This window comes from Bemisia tabaci, chromosome 4 (assembly GCF_918797505.1).
Source record: "Bemisia tabaci chromosome 4, PGI_BMITA_v3".
In the NCBI taxonomy this organism is placed as follows: domain Eukaryota; kingdom Metazoa; phylum Arthropoda; class Insecta; order Hemiptera; family Aleyrodidae; genus Bemisia; species Bemisia tabaci.
In genome coordinates, this window is record NC_092796.1 from 15,537,730 (window position 1) to 15,553,804 (window position 16,075).

Sequence of the window (16,075 nt, forward strand, 5' to 3'; positions counted from 1 at the left end):
TTAACAACACTAAAAGGCAGGACGTTTTGAGATGTTACCAGCTCATTTTCAGCTGCAAAAAACACAAAAAAAAACAAGTAAAAAATTGAGTGGGGTTACGTGATAACGGCTGGGATCAGGTCGCCACTCAAGTTTTTACTTAATTTTTTGTGTTTTTTGCAGCTGAAAATGAGCTGGTAACAGCTCGAAACGTCCTGCCTTTTAGTGTTTTTAATGTTTTAGCCTTGTTTACCCATGTTTTAATTCTCTCCTTCTTTATTGAAATAATTTAGTTGAGTCACATATGTCGTCTATTTTGGATAAAAGTTAAAGTAGAACCTCCAAATTGTTCAATCGCTATTGAGAGCACTTTGCATTATCTGAGGAGTATTGCAAAGCCTAAACTTCATTTTTACAAAGATTGATCATATACATACTCCTTCTGATTTTCGGTCGAAAACTCGTAAAAAAAATAAGCAAAAATCTGTGGAAAGATAAAACTTATTTTTGCCGAAGAAGTCTCGATTGAACAAAAATAGGAAAAACAAAAAGAAGAGGGGGGAAAAAATCTTGAAATCTGGGACACTAATCTGCTCTGACTGTAAAGAGATATTTTATACGGCATATTACCTTTTCTCTAGGTATACCGCATAGGATATTATTAAAATTGAAAAATAAGTCTGAAAATTCTCTTCTTACAATATCTCCCCACGAACAGCCACAAATGCCGGTAGAGTAAGAGAGGAGGGGGGGGGGGGGGGAAGGGAGTGTCCAATTTTTATGAAACTTGGACTATAGATAGAATTCTACGATTAACTTCGATCATTGAGCGGAACACTAGAAGGAAAAGTATCTTCAATCCAGAGCCAAACCTCCTAAAAACATTTTTTTGCCAAATTTGGCTGGCTAAGCTGTATAGACCATGGTAATTGGTTAAAAAATCGAGCTACAAGCCAAAATAAACAAGTAATATTTCAAACTACATGTACGTGGATGTGAAAAAGATCGCAGTTTGTAAGCGGTCGAAACGTTTGCTTTGTTTCTTGTAGGTTTTATATTATTTCTCATCAATGTACATCTAGTTTAAAATATTACGTTTTTATTTTGGCTGGTAGTTCGATTTTTCAATCAATAACGATACTCCTAAAAACTTGACGAGAAAAAATACTCTTGATTAAATCTGATTTTTGTCTGATTCGAGAGCCGAGCTTCTTAATTCAAGCGGATTCCCTTCTGATTCAAGCAAAAATCCGCTGGAACCGAGAGTATTTTTCTTGTTAGATTATTTACAAGAATGGACTCCGGATCCAAGGGACTTTATTCCGGTGTATAAAAAAAGGATTTTTGCTTGATTCGAGAGCCGAGCTCCTTAATTCAAGCGGATTTCCTTCTGATCGAAGCAAAAATCCGCTGGAATCAAGAGTATTTTTCTTGTTAGATTATTTACAAGAGTGGACTCCGGATCCAAGGGACTTTATTCCGGTGTATAAAAAAAAGGATTTTTGCTTGATTCGAGAGCCGAGCTCCTTAATTCAAGCGGATTTCCTTCTGATTCAAGCAAAAATCCGCTGGAATCAAGAGTATTTTTCTGGTTGGATTATTTACAAGAGAGGACTCTGGATCCGAAGGACTTTATTCCGGCGTATAAAAAAAAAAAAACCAAAATAGATTTCACAACGCGGGTGAGCGAGGAGAGAGGATTGAGAGGGTGGCGCTGGTGATAGAGTGGAGCGGAGGGGAGGAGGGGATGCTAAATGGTATTTTCATTTTACAGGAGTGTGAACGGGCACACCTGTCTTATTATACGCTCCCGGACCGAGATCATGTTTCATTGTAGTCTTCAAACCATAAGTGCTTACAACTTGCGCCTCGCGCCTTTTCATCATTTCATCCACCTTGTTACCTGTTCCCTTCCATTCTTTTCAATTAAACTTTTAAGTGGGAATACCGCAGTTACGGCCCTCCCTCCTCTCCCGCGCCGCCCCGAGCTTTTCCTCAACTCCGCTTGAAATCCGGGATCACTGATCAAACGAAGATCGAGGAGCAAACTTGCCCTCGGATCGTGAAATAATGCGGGTTCCGGAAAAATCTAATCGGAAAGAGAGAAAAAACCACGACCCGAGGGCAAATGATCGCGCTAAAAGCGATTTGATCGTAGATGAATGCGACTCTATCGACGGAAGTTTCATGGAACATTATCATCGATAGGAGGGATTACGATGAATTGAGATTTGTTTCGACAGACCCGCTACTTTATTAATGCTGATTTTCGACGATTTTATCAGAAAAATACAAATATTGAAGTAAAATGACTATTAAATGGGGATGTTGTGTTGTCGATAGTAGAAAGAAAAGAGAAGAAAAAAGAAGAAGAAAAAAAAATCGTTTGAATAGGGTTAAAATCGAGTAAATTGGAATATCGATCAAATTCCAATCGTAGATTTCAGATCAAATTCCTATCAAGAACCAAGCCTCTTAATTTGAGCGGATTTCCTTTTGATTAATCTGATTGAATCAAGAGTATTTTTTCTTGTCAATGTTTTCAAGAGTCTGGACTCTAGATACGATGTGTTTTTTTCCCAGTGCAGGCCAGTCGACAAAGTGTTCAAGTCTCAATACCGACAATTTTAATGTGACAGTAGCCAACAAGTTAGCTCCACTATTCTCTCACCCTTCACTAGACTGTTCTCTTCAAGATCCAGTATGCTGAAATATCCTCGCCGGAAGTAAGCAAACTTATTTTCGAACAGATATCGAACTTCGTTAGAATGATCTCGTTTTCCTTTACACTTTTTTTAGCATAAAACGGAACAATCACGCCAAGAAGCACATTATTTTCAACCGTGTATTTACGCAAAATCGCTGTTTGAAGACCAAACATGCTGAAAGAACTCGAATGCGAAATATGCCAAAATATCACAATTAACAAGTCAAACCGAACATTTAATTTTTGCGTTTGTTTACTTTCGTTATAGACAATAATCGTTCTGGATAATTCAGAGTTTTCCCGAGAGGTCTTTCAGGGAAAGCCAGCTAAAACTTTTTTCAGGCGTACTTCGCGTGCCCGTTCTATTAGCAACAGGTAAAGAGGAAACCCCAGTACGATTTACCAAAAATTTTGATTTTTGTTTATTTCCGTAGAAGCTGAATATCACATAAGGTCCAAACCAGCTTTTCAAACAATAAACCCAAATTCTGCGTAAAGTTTCCGCTCCTTCTCGGTTGCGGCTAGAGGGCCGGAGCACCTTCAATTTTTCGTGCATGCAACACGGACATCCGTAGAGCACGAATAGTTGCAGCCATACGCGCCTGGCGGTTGCAGTTAGAGAGCCGGAGCGCCTTCAATTTTTCGCGCCTTCAACGGCAACGCGCACATGACTGCAACAATTCGTGCTCTCAGGAGGTCCGTATTGCAAGTTAAATCGCGTTGACCGTCAGAAACGTATAAAGTCGATCACTGCAGCATTGCGAAATGATGCGATCTGCGGTAACGTTCTAGGCAATGATTTGCAGAATTATTGATAATTGCAATAATGTGTCAGTTGCGCTGGTCACAGAATCGTGTTTCGGTGCTACATTTTTGCAGATCAACTAAATAATAAGATCCGTCCAAACAGCAACTTTCTACGTTGAATATTAAGTGAGATATCGCGTCTTAAAAAACTCGATGCATGACGTCACGGTAGTACAAACCATGTTATGCACTACCGCGGTAGATGATGTCAATAATCCGACTTTTCAAAGGACGATATCTCGGTTAACAACGTAGAAAGTTGCTATTTGGACGGATCCTCTTATATTTTTAGCTAATCTACAAGAATCGAGCATCAAAACACGATTCTATTTTTAGCGCAACTGCCCCATTATGCGGAAAAGATTTTAGGAGAAAAAGAGGAAACTTTATGCAGAATTTGGGTTTATAGTTTAAAAAGCTGATTGGACCTTATGTGATATTCAGCCTCTACGGAAGTAAACAAAAATCAAAAATTTTTGGTAAAATGTACCGGGGTTTCCTCTTTACCTGTTAACAGCTAATAGAACGAACACGCGAGGACAGCCTAAAAAAAGTTTTAACTGGCTATCCCTGAAAACTCTGAATTATCCAGAACGATTACTGTATATAACGAAAGTAAACCAACGCAAAAATTAAATGTTCGGTTTGACTTGTTGATTGTGATATTTTGCCATATTTCGCATTCAAATTCTTTCAGCAGGTTCGGTCTTCAAACAGCGATTTTGCGTAAATACACGGTTGAAAATAACGTGCTTCTTGACGTGATTGTTCCGTTTTATGCTAAAAAAGTGTAAAGGAAAACGAGATCATTCTGACGAAGTTCGATATCTGTTTGAAAATAAGTTTGCTTACTTCCGGCGAGGATACTTCAGCATACTGAATCTTGAAGAGAACAGTCTAGTGAAGGGTGAGAGAATGGTGGCGCTAACTTGTTGACTATTGTCACATTAAAATTTTTGGTATTGAGACTTGAACACTTTGTCGACTGGCCTGGGCTTAACGATTTTTGGATTGTGTCTCCTTTTCTAAAAACCTCATCGTACACACTGGAAAAAAAACACATTGGATCTAGAGTCCAGACTCTTAAAAACATCGACAAGAAAAAATACTCTTGATTCAATCGGATTTTTGCTTAAATCGAGAACCAAGCCTCTTAATTTGAGCGGATTTCCTCTTGATTTAAGCAAAAATCTGATTGAATCAAGAATATTTTTTCTTGTCAATGTTTTCAAGAGTCTGAACTCTAGATCCAATGTGTTTTTTTTCCAGTGCAGTGTAAAATACGCGAGCTGATGATTTTAGTTTTTTTCCTGTTCTATGGGTAGTGCTCAATGACGTTGTAATGTATGAAAAAAAGCAAATCGACGGTGTAAGTCGGCAAACACATAACTCGTTTGCGGGGTCTGAAAATCTCCGCCTCTATGTTATTTTTTTAAAGGAGAACAAGTTGACATAATTCCTTGGTGTTTTTGCAGAATTTTCTTTGCACAGAAAAGGATAATCACGGCAGTTTTAAAGAATTGCCGTTGAGTAGTTTTCTGTTTGAAAAATAAAGTATGAAAGGAATTCTGCGACGTCGCAAACCGAGTCATGTGATTGCCGACTTGCACCGTCGAAATCTACCCTCAAAATTACAAAAACGACGAGATTTTCTCTTCGTTCTGCAAAATCGTCAGTTTGCAGATAGGCGGTGTCGTCCGTTAGCCATCGCGATTCGGATCCTTTAAAAGGGCCATAAAACCGCCATTGACCGCATCAAATGCTCGACGCAAACGAAACGGGCATTTTCGAGGCGAGTGGCGGATGGATGAAAGCTGCGAAGGCGCGAAGAGGCGGCCCAATAGCCATTAAGGATCATGGCGAGGGGCGCGAGGAGAGCGCGATGAGTGGGCGAGGAGGGACTTATCTCCTCCCATTTTCCACGACTTCTCCCTGCAATCCAACCACTTTCGAGGGAGGGTGGGATTCGGAACCCTCCACGCGCAGGGTGATCCCTCCGGCAGCATCCCTGGATTCGCTGAAGAGTACTATCAGGGACCCAGCTCCATACTTCCACGTATACCTCGGTGGAGTGGTGTAAACGCTTTTCTCGCGCTTGGAGCACAAAATGCTGATATTCGATCGAAGTATTCGGCAATGTTTGCTGTGAAAGTTCAGACATTATTGAGTTAATTCGACTCATTACCGCGTCGGCAATGTTTGCTGTGAAGGTTCAGACATTATTGAGTTAATTCGACTCATTACCGCGTCGGCAATGTTTGATGCGTAAGTTCTGACATTATTGAGTTAATTCGACTCATTACCGCGTCGGCAATGTTTGCTGTGTAAGTTCAGACATTATTAAATTAATTCGACTCATCACCGCGTATTTTATGTGTTGTGTATCGTTTATTCGAAGACAAAAAATTACTTTCAACGAACACGGTTCTTCCTACGTTTCGGTCGTTCGCAGTGTGTATGTGATATAATAAAAGTAGGGTTGCCAAATTTAAGGATTGACGATTTACACGTGATTTTTAAAAACAGAAATGGATTTAGGAGCCTACGAATGGATATAACCGCTTCGTTGCCGAAAAAAATTTGTTTTGGTGAAAAATAAGTCCTGCCGATTAAAACGATGTCATTGAATTCCAGAAATCGAACGTGGAAGTTACGCCAAGATTTAGCTTGGTGACTGTGACGTCATGTAAACACTACAGCAATTCAATGATGCGTTGGCGGTAGAGGCTCTTGCCTCGAACGTGTCGAGCAAATTGTATAATTACAAAAATTCGGGCGCGTCGAAAAAATCGAATACCGATTCCCAGCGCGTGAATTAAAGAGCATCAATAACGATTTCCGAATGAGTCCATCAGAGTAAAAAAAAGTGTCAATTTTAAAGGGATCGAGCAAGTTGCGATCCTCGTCGATTCATATTGCATCGAAACAATCGCATACGCAAGAAATTTATTATACTTAATATTCCGAGTGCTTTACACAAATTGCATAATTAAAACGTTCCGGGCGCACTGGTTTAAGAATCGTCGTTCCGTGTGACTTAAAACGTGAATAGGTAAAAAAAAGTGAATAAAGTTCGGAAAATCTGCGTAATTTCGAGAAAATTGCATACCGTAGTAATTTCGGGCGCATCGAGAAAATCGCAAATTTAACTTGTCACACGTGTGTTGATAAAAGTGCGTAACTAACCGTTCCTCTCTGATCCTGACTGATCACTCTCAAGTGCGAAGCGAGTTGCATACCTCCTCGTTTTTAGGCGAACCGAGTAGGGTGAATACCTAGAGAGGCGCAAACCTAACTGGTCACAAGTGCATTGATAAAAAAGCGGGACGAACCATTCCAGGGCTAATTACCCTGATCCAGACTAATCACTCTCAAGTTAGTAGAGCGAGTTGCATACCTCCTCGATTTCAGGCGAACCGAGCGAGTTGCATACCTCCTCGATTACAGGCGAACCGAGCGAGTTGCATACCTCCTCGATTACAGGCGAACCGAGCGAGTTGAATACCTCCTCGATTACCGGCGAAACGAGCGAGTTGCATACCTCCTCGATTACAGGCGAACCGAGCGACTTGCATCCCTCCTCGATTACAGGCGAACCGAGCGAGTTGCATAGCCCCTCGATTTCAGGCGAACCGAGCGAGTTGCATACCTCCTCGATTACAGGCGAACCGTCCGAGTTGCATACCTATTCAATTTCAGGCGAACCGAGCGGGATGCATACCTAGAGAGGCGTCGATGTTTTGCCCGGGGCGCGAGATGGCCGAGACGGTTTCGAGCGGGAGCGTGGAGGCGTTGGACGACGAATCGCGGCTCAGCGTCGATGACGTCGACGGCGACGGCGACGGGGCCGACTCGACGGAGGTGGGACGGAAGGACGGGCCCAACCACAAGTTCTCTATCGACAGCATCCTGGGCACCAGATCGCCCAGCTTCTACGACAGGATCCTGGGGACGCGGCGCGGCCGCGGCTCCGACGACGACAGTGACGTCACAGAGGACCGTGACGTCACCGAGGACCCCAAAACAAACTTCAGCGCCCACCAGTTCACCAAATGCCTTCTCTCGTCCCAGCTTGTTGGTGAGTCATCATCTATGATCGGAAATTGAATTTTAGAAAATTGTATAAACTGAAGTTTCATAAGAATTTTCTGTTTAAAAAATTTTAAGTGAGCCAGAGGGCCAAACAGCAGTAAGTAAAATCTCGTTGTGAGTAAAGATTTAGAGAAATGATTGCTATGAATTGGCGAAATTGCAGAGTATCATATCGATGGGCGAAGTGCAAAACCACGCACCTACTATGCGATGTTTCAAAATTTCCGCTCTGATTTCATTTTTTCGAGGAAAAACGAGTCAACCTCGTAGCAGTCTGTTGAAAAAGGCAAATGGAGGACATTTTCAAGAAATTAATTCAACTAATTTTCTACAGGAAAAATATAGAAGGGTGGAAAGTCTGTAAAGTCGCGAATCACTGAAAACAAAACAAAAAAAATATCTGGAGATAGTATGTTGACTTAAAGCGTCGTTTTTTGTCGACAATGTTTTTTTTCGTAAGTTAAATTCGTAAGGATTTAACTTGCAGTAAGGTTTTTGAGTTAAAGGAACGTTGTTTCGCTATCGTTCTTTACCTTTAACTTAACGATAACACAACAACGGTTCATTTACTAAAAAAAAACTAACGTTGAGTTGAATCCGCACGGACTTAACTAAAAGAAAAAAAATTGGTCGACAAGAAACGATACTTTTAGTCAAAATAATATGTCAAGAAATTTTTTTTTCGGGAATGCGTGGTTCCGCGCTTCGGTCATCGGTATTCAACTACAGATACAAAAACAGTTTTTCATGCATGGCTGTGGCAATGTGGCACATATTCGAAACTAAAATCTATATTTTTTTTTTAAAACATCATGGAAAATATCAAATATTTCCCCGGAGTATGACCGGGTGACTAAATGTACTATCTCAATATTTTGCTCAGCTCAAGTGAAAAATCTCAGCATAAACTGGTATTTTACAAGAACTGAAAGTCATCTTAAAGACTCGTGAATTACGAAAGGTGGTTTTTCCTTCTTCTTTTTTTCAGATGATACAAGACCGGACAGCTCTCAGCTGCTCTCGGGGATTCCATACTCGTTTCTGTACGGAAGCTGGTTTACAGCAGCGGCACTGGCAGCCTCTAAGACACCGGCGCAAATTTTTGGACTTCAAGGTACGAAGTTTAAAATCATTTATCTTTTTGAGAAAACTGGATGCATATTTTACAGTGATAGTAAATTTTATGATAATATAATTCATTGTGACAATAAATGTTATCAAAAGTATATTATTTATTGTTAACAAATTTCCATAATTTGATATTGTCCTCTATCCGGTAAGTTCAGACTTATTCTGTGCGTGCTAGTGTTGTATTTTTGAACAGTAATAGGCAACAACACGAAGTTGGAATTAATCATCAAAACTTCAAAAGGCATTATTCCTCGCATTAATTTGGTTTTCATGCAAAACCGCACAGGAAAATTATGAAAACTTCCAAAATCAACTCGTAAAGAAGACACGGCTGCTTATTGTTTACATTTTAATTGACGAATTGAAACTCGTTCCTTGCTAAACTAACCAACATTACTTTAAATCCAATATTTAAAAAAACATTTTAGGGCAAATGGCGTGAGTTGGGTTTCAAAAAATTATTTCCTACTCTGATGCTCAGTGCTCATGTCTTGAGAAACCTAAATTGGATACACGGGACAGTGTATTTTGCAATCTATGGTAAAAATAATGCGGGGGCAAATCAACACGTAATTGGCGAAAAATCGCGTGGGAGGAAAAATCTTTTAAGAGTGAAATTCAAGAGTCGATAAGAAGTTCTCCTGAAATTCTGAGCGATAGCTTCGGGAGATGTTCTAGAAAAAAATGACACGGAAGTAAATAACTTTGCCGAGTCAAAGACGAGTTTTGGTTGGCCTACGAGTACCAAAAGTTATAAATAAAAATATGAATGGAAATTACGAGGAGTTGCAATTGGATTACATTTTGCAAAAAGGAACCAGGGGCATTGTAAGGTTGCTAAGATTGTGCAACTTCTTTTGTCTTGGAAGAAAAACCTGATTATCCACTAACAGTTTCTATTTTACTAGCTAAAAACTGTAAATTTAAGACAAAATTACAATGTAAATTTCATATTTTGTCATGGTTTCAGTAATTTAATTGCAAAGGATGAAAATGCACAATCTTAGAATCATCGCAATTCTCCTGGTTCCTTTTTGCAAAATGCAATCCAATTATAATTAGCGTTTTAACAACGAATTTATCACAACAATATAGCAACGGTAATTTAAATGAAAGTTTCGATGGGAAATGTATTCAAGAGGGACGCTGTTCTTATGATGTGTCACAAAGCCGATTCTATGTATGATAATTTGGGAGCAATATTATTTCTTTTTGGCATTCCCGAATAGGCTATTGACTTTCTAATCCGCCGCGAGAAAATGCAAACAGCGTCACGTCCGTTGCGCCACGTGAACCCAGTCCATTGTCTGCTATTCGATTCGAGTTGTAGTACGAGGTTGTGGTAGGTCAGCATCAGACACTCCAGAAATATCCAAATGACCTTCAACGCCCACGGTCAAATTTTATTGGGAAACATCATAACTGAATCAGTGAGTTCGAAAACACACCAACTCGGAAAAAAAAATTGTTCAGGAAACACCTAAAACTGCGCAGCGGGCGAAGAAGTTAGTTTAAGAAAAACCTTTTTGGTGCCAAAGGACAAGTACTTAGAGACTTTGTACAGCACCAAGTTGAAATCGATACACCATGTTTGATGACAGAGAATTAAGCGTTTAAAAATTTCCGAGTTGGTGTGTTTTCGTTCTCACCGACTCTCAGATACTGATTTTTCATAGTCTGCCCTGAAAAATGTATATTTTTCGACCTGAATAACGCTTGAATATTTATGTAACTTGTTGGTACAAGGTGTACTGAACCGAGAAAAGAAAACCGCAAAAACGGATGGTCACCCATTTCCCTTGAAATGGCCAAAAATCGGTATTTCCAATGAAATACTTCGATTTTTCCCCTTTCCCGTCGCTGTTTCGAGTGCTTCCGATAGCAATTTCGAAATTTCCTTTTGCGTGCAGATGCTTCTATCCATAAGTGTTACTAAACCGTAAAAAAGTGAAAATCGAAAAAAACCCGAGTTGGTGTGTTTTCGAACTCGAACTCACTGATTCATTTACAATCCAATGTAAATACGGGTCGCGCTTATAGCATCATTCATCTTTGAAGGAAACTTCGCGACTACGGCAGATATGATCAAAGATTTTGATTTAAAATCCTTTGGTCTTTGAATGGATTGAACGAGGTATAAGCAAGTTCTTCTTGCAACTCAGATCAAACACTGAGAAAACTCGGATTCACTGAAGAAAGGAAACCCGTTTTCTTGGCAGTTTCTATGCTAAGGATAACTTTGAAACGTGGAACTCCGAAAGTTGAATGTTCAATTTTTCATCAAATTGCCGTTTTCTCGCGTGGGTATCACACTATCCAACTTTTCATGATGAAAAGTTGCATTCGATTTCGAGAGTTGAATGAAAACTTTGATCACGTAAATTGGGCTTAAGTATGACCGTTGATGTATGCTTTATTAAAGGACAACACAGATTCATTTACTAGTGACTCTTTTTTCCAAGAAAATGATCACAAGTAAATCCACTTCTTGCCTCACCTTCTTCTCATAATACAGATTTCGTTTTGCAAAAAGGACCCACGATCATTCCAATGTCGCTAAGATTGTGCATCTTTTTTTACCTTGCAAATATGATCTGATCATCCGCACAAGTTTTATTTTTACTCCCAATAACTATAAATTCAAGACAAAAGTTACCTTTGTAAATTCAATATTTGGCATGATTTCAATAATTTTATTGCAAAGAATGTAATTTTCACAATCCTAGCAACACTGGAATGTCCTTGGTTCCTTTTTTGAAAAATGCGATCCATATAATCCGTTCGTTAAAATATCAATTAATTTTGTGCCTGGCCGACTCGGTAACATTTTAGTTGTCCATTTTTCATTCTTAATTTTTTTAACAATAATGTTGCCCGATTTTTATTTTGTATTTATTTTTTTCAATTTTCTTTATACAGAGAACGGAGAGCACGATAATCAAAAGTCTTAACACTTCTTAATCGATTTTGGGACTGAGATAAAAATTAAAAGTGTGACTTTTTTTTTTGTTTAAAGCGCCGAAACCGGTGGGGCGGAGGTCACGAAAACCAGGACTTGACCGAAAACCGAGGCAGGCATACAGTGCGAAGCAACTGGAACGATTAGAAGCTGAATTCAAGGTACGCATATTCACAAAGAAAGACAAGTATCTGATTTACGAAGATTATTTGGAAGAATAAATTATGATACATGCTGTATCGTGATGTCTTATGAACAATTGGATTGCATTTTCAAAAGGAACCAGGAGCATTGCAATATTGCTGTGCAATTTCATCCATTGCAATTTAACTACTGAAATCCTGAAAAAATATGAAATTTACATGGTAATTTTTGTCCAACATTTAGTTTTTAGCGAGTAAAATAGAAATTCTTTATAGATTATCAGGCTTTTCTCCCAAAACAAAAGAAGCTACATAATCTTAGCAAAATTACAATGCCCCTGGTTCCTTTTTGCAAAATGCAATCCAATTGATTACCTCTAGGAACTGAAACGAATCCAAACCTAAAATTTGGACATTTTCTCGCGCGCATTTTGCGGGGATTCATAAAGTTTGAAAAAATATAATTTAAATAATATGCACTCGGAAAAGGAAAGTAGTTTTGAAGGAAGTTTATGGCAAAGGCGGGAGAAATGTTTGACTGAACCGGCTATCTTACTGCAGGCGCTAACAACGAGCCGCGCTCATCTTTGTGTTTGCGATGACAGTTAAACGCCTTCAAATCACCGTCTAGGCAACACGGACATCCGTCGAGCAATTATAGTTGTATCTAACATTACGCTGCGTTGTAGCGTAGCCTCCTAACAAGACACTCACACGCCCCCTCCTAATTCTATCTCCAATGTTGGTTGGAAAGTTATAAGTGTTTTTTCTTGATACATTCAGACACTTTTTATTAAATTGCGAACAAAATTCTCTCAAAAATTGGGAAAAAAGTATTCCTGAGTTAGTGAGTTTTCCTAAAATGTCGTGCATTACCGAAAAAAAGGTACGCCTGAATCCTCATTTGACGTTCTTCGTTGGCCCTGCTGCTCGGTGCCCTAACCCAACACTGGAAAAATAAACACATTGGATCTAGAGTCCAGACTCTTGAAGACATTGACAAGAAAAAGGACTCTTGATTCAATCAGATTTAAGCTTAAATCAAAAGGAAATCCGCTCAAATTATGAGGCTTGGTTCTTGATTAAAGCTTAAATCTGATTGAATCAAGAGTATTTTTTCTTGTCAATGTTTTTAAGAGTCTGGACTCGAGATCCAATGTGTTTTTTTTTCCCCAGTGAATGGCGATTTTAAAAGTTGGCAACACTGTTTTTTCTCCATTTAAATCAAATTCCTTTGCACACGTTTGCAAGTATTTTACTAAAAGCGGGGGTCATCGGTGCATAACTCATCGATAATCGTGAAATGTGTTGCAAAAAAAACCCTCATCGATGATCCCCACTTTCAACTTAAAACTTGCAACGTGAGCAAAGGGCATTGAAAAGATCTATTTTAGGCGAGACAAGCTGCCTCGCCAAGAATACATACATTTAACAATTTACATTTCTACATTTTACAATTTGCTTCAGGTACGTTTAAATAGAAAAAAAACGTGTTGCCAACCTTCGAGAATCGCCTGCCTTAACCCTATCTACAAGGCTACTTTGCAGAGTTAGGGGCCAAAATACTCCTTCTCTGCGGATACTCTTCCTTAGATTCTACTAGATTCTACGTTCCCCCTGGTATAAACTGGACCGAGTTCATCAGAAAGGAACCAACCCACATTGAGTTGAAACTGAGAAAAAGAGGTTTGAAGTTTTATTCCTGCATAAGCCTCAACGTAGAAAATAAACTTCGACCCCTCTCTTCACAAACTAATTTCTTTTTTTCGACTTCCAGTTTTTGGTAGGAGAAAATATACGGCTAGTGGAACTCAAAAACATTCATACCTCAACTTTTTCGGAAATGTGGGTTGGTTCTTTTTTGATGAACTCGGTATCGGTCCAACTGACAATGAAGATGTAGCATGTGTGAGGAATTTGCGATTTGACTGTTGATTCTTACGTAAAAGTTCGCGAGAAACACGATGGTGCCACTGGTTATCTCTGAAATCAACTCCCAAGCTCAAAAAAGCTCTCAAGTTGAGCCCAAAATGGAGGGGATATCCCACCCTACCCTGAGCGTCCACGTCTACATCAAGACAAACTCTCCATGCAAAGATAGGGAGCAAATACATTAGCAGGGTTGCCGTGTTTTCAGTTTTGGAGTCCCCAAATCAAGTGGCAGCCCTGTCAATGTATTTGCTCCCTATCTTTGTGTGGAGAGTTTGTCTTGATGTAGAGGTGGACTCTCAGGGTAGGGTGGGATATCCCCTCCATTTTTGCCTCAACTTGAGAGCTTTTTTTGAGCTTGGGAGTTGATTTCAGTGAAAACCAAAGGCACCATCGTGTTTCTCGTGAACTTTTACATAAGAAACAACAGTCAAATTGCAAATTCCTCTCACATGCAACATCTCCATAGACGACCCGTTTTTCTTACAGATAGACAAGTATCTGAGCGTGAGCAAGCGGATGGAGCTCTCGAAGGCGCTGAACTTGACGGAGGTGCAGATCAAGACGTGGTTCCAGAACCGACGGACCAAGTGGAAGAAGCAGCTGGCGTCGCGGCTGAAGATCGTCAACCAGACTCAGGACTCGGGGACCGGGCCCGGCGCCCTCTACTTCTCGCCGCCCCACAACCAGTACTCCTCGGCCCTCTTCTCCTCCGCCAACCCCTACTTCTTGGCCTCCCACGCTCTCGGCTTCAACGGCGGCGCCCCGCTCGATATCGGCAAACCCTCCGCCAACCTCTTTCCGAACCAACTTCAGCTCGACTTCAACAAAGAGTCCTCCGAGGATCCGGAAAATTGACGGGCCCCGGCAGGCGATTATTGAAATTTATAGACAAAGAGGACCAAAGGGATGTAGAGGCATCCTATTGGTGGAAAAGGGTGGTTGCAATGGACAAAGGAGGTAGGTAATAGACTAACGGCAACCCCACGAGAAACCCTACAGTCAGTCAATCGTTTTCTCCCTCAGTCCTCAGTCTATAGGAACCACCCATTTTAACCAAAAGGATTGCCCATACTGCCGTGGTAAGGAAAAACGCCGTATGAGCCTTCAGACGTTGCCAAATTTTCCTCGGTAAAACACGAATTTCCTGGTAAACTTATGAATATTTTTCTTCCAATTTTTCAGAGAATATTGTTTGTATTTTGATCTAAAGTTCTTGAAAATTTCAAGGAAAAATATTCACAATTTTCCTCATAAATAGACATTTTATCGAAGGAAATTCAGCAACTCTCGAATGTTCATACGGCGTTCTTCCTTAGCACGGCAGCATACTCCCTATGTCTCTTTTGTCTAGAGCTTTGTCTATCAATTTCAATAACCAGCCCGCAGGGTGGACAGCGAAGAAGCACCGAGTTCGATTGACAAAGGGTATGAATCGAAGCAAGGGCGTTCATCCGATGTAGGGCGCAGGGCTGATTATTGAAATTTATAGACATAGCTATGGACAAAGAAAGCCTCCGAAAGCCGAATAACGGATTCCGGCAACGCCATGACCAGCAGAGGCATTTCGACGGTGTAAACATAACTTGGTTTGCGACGCCGCAGTCTTCCCGTCATACTTCATTTTTTAAATGAAAACTACTCAACGGCAATTTTTTGAAACTGCCATGACTTTTCTTCTCCGTGCGAAGAAAATTCTGCAAAAACTTCAAGAAATGACGTCAGTTTGTTCTCTTTTAAAAAAATAGCGCATAAGCGGAGATTTTCAGACGCACCGCAAACGAGTTATGTGACTGCCGACTTACACCGTCGATATAGTCTTCTTTTTCTGTGAGCCTCATCGTCAGTCACAGTGCCACCCCCCCCCCCCCCCCCTCTTATTAAATTCTTAGTCCCGTTTTATGCATTTACACTTCTCAGTAACCTGTAAAACTGTGCATTGGTGAGAATATCGTCGACGAGTTCATTCTCCTTTCTGAAGGGAAATCCTGTAATATATTACTGTATATTAAAATTGTTTATTTCTTCTGGTCTGTTTTTCTTCTGATACATATTTGTAAAAATAAACTTTATTGGCTTTTGAAAGTCTAGTTGAGCAGCAACAGTTTTTTTAAACGGACTTCCTTCGCAAATTTTGACTGTTCGATTCCAGATACCTTTACCTTCTGTCGCGAGTAGTAAACATGGTAGGAATGAGCGAGCAACAGACTCCTCCCCACACACGTACCTCCGATGCGTGTGTAACTCCTCAATGGACCCTTGCGTGGAGGGCTTCTCAAGTGGTCGCAGGGGTAGGGGGCTTTAGTTATAATTCGAAAATTTGAAGAA

At 40.2% G+C, this 16,075-nt stretch overlaps 1 protein-coding gene across 1 annotated transcript; it reads left to right on the top strand.

Annotated features, from left to right (window-relative positions):
- Positions 1–5,203: 5,203 nt before the first annotated feature.
- Positions 5,204–15,833, top strand: LOC109034373 (uncharacterized). The gene is made up of 4 exons (XM_019047481.2): positions 5,204–7,571; positions 8,574–8,699; positions 11,733–11,836; positions 14,237–15,833. Exons 1-4 carry the CDS (start codon positions 7,229–7,231, stop codon positions 14,603–14,605), a joined length of 942 nt encoding a protein of 313 aa, XP_018903026.2. The 5' UTR covers positions 5,204–7,228; the 3' UTR covers positions 14,606–15,833.
- The last annotated feature ends 242 nt before the right edge of the window (positions 15,834–16,075 follow it).

What these genes read in the sequence shown, in the direction of transcription:
- LOC109034373 (XM_019047481.2), top strand. Translation starts at nt 7,229, where the DNA reads ATGTTTTGCCCGGGGCGCGAGATGGCCGAGACGGTTTCGAGCGGGAGC. An exon ending in TCTCTCGTCCCAGCTTGTTG is followed by an intron (nt 7,572 to 8,573) that starts GTGAGTCATCAT and finishes TCTTTTTTTCAG; the next exon opens with ATGATACAAGACCGGACAGC. An exon ending in GATTAGAAGCTGAATTCAAG is followed by an intron (nt 11,837 to 14,236) that starts GTACGCATATTC and finishes TTTTTCTTACAG; the next exon opens with ATAGACAAGTATCTGAGCGT.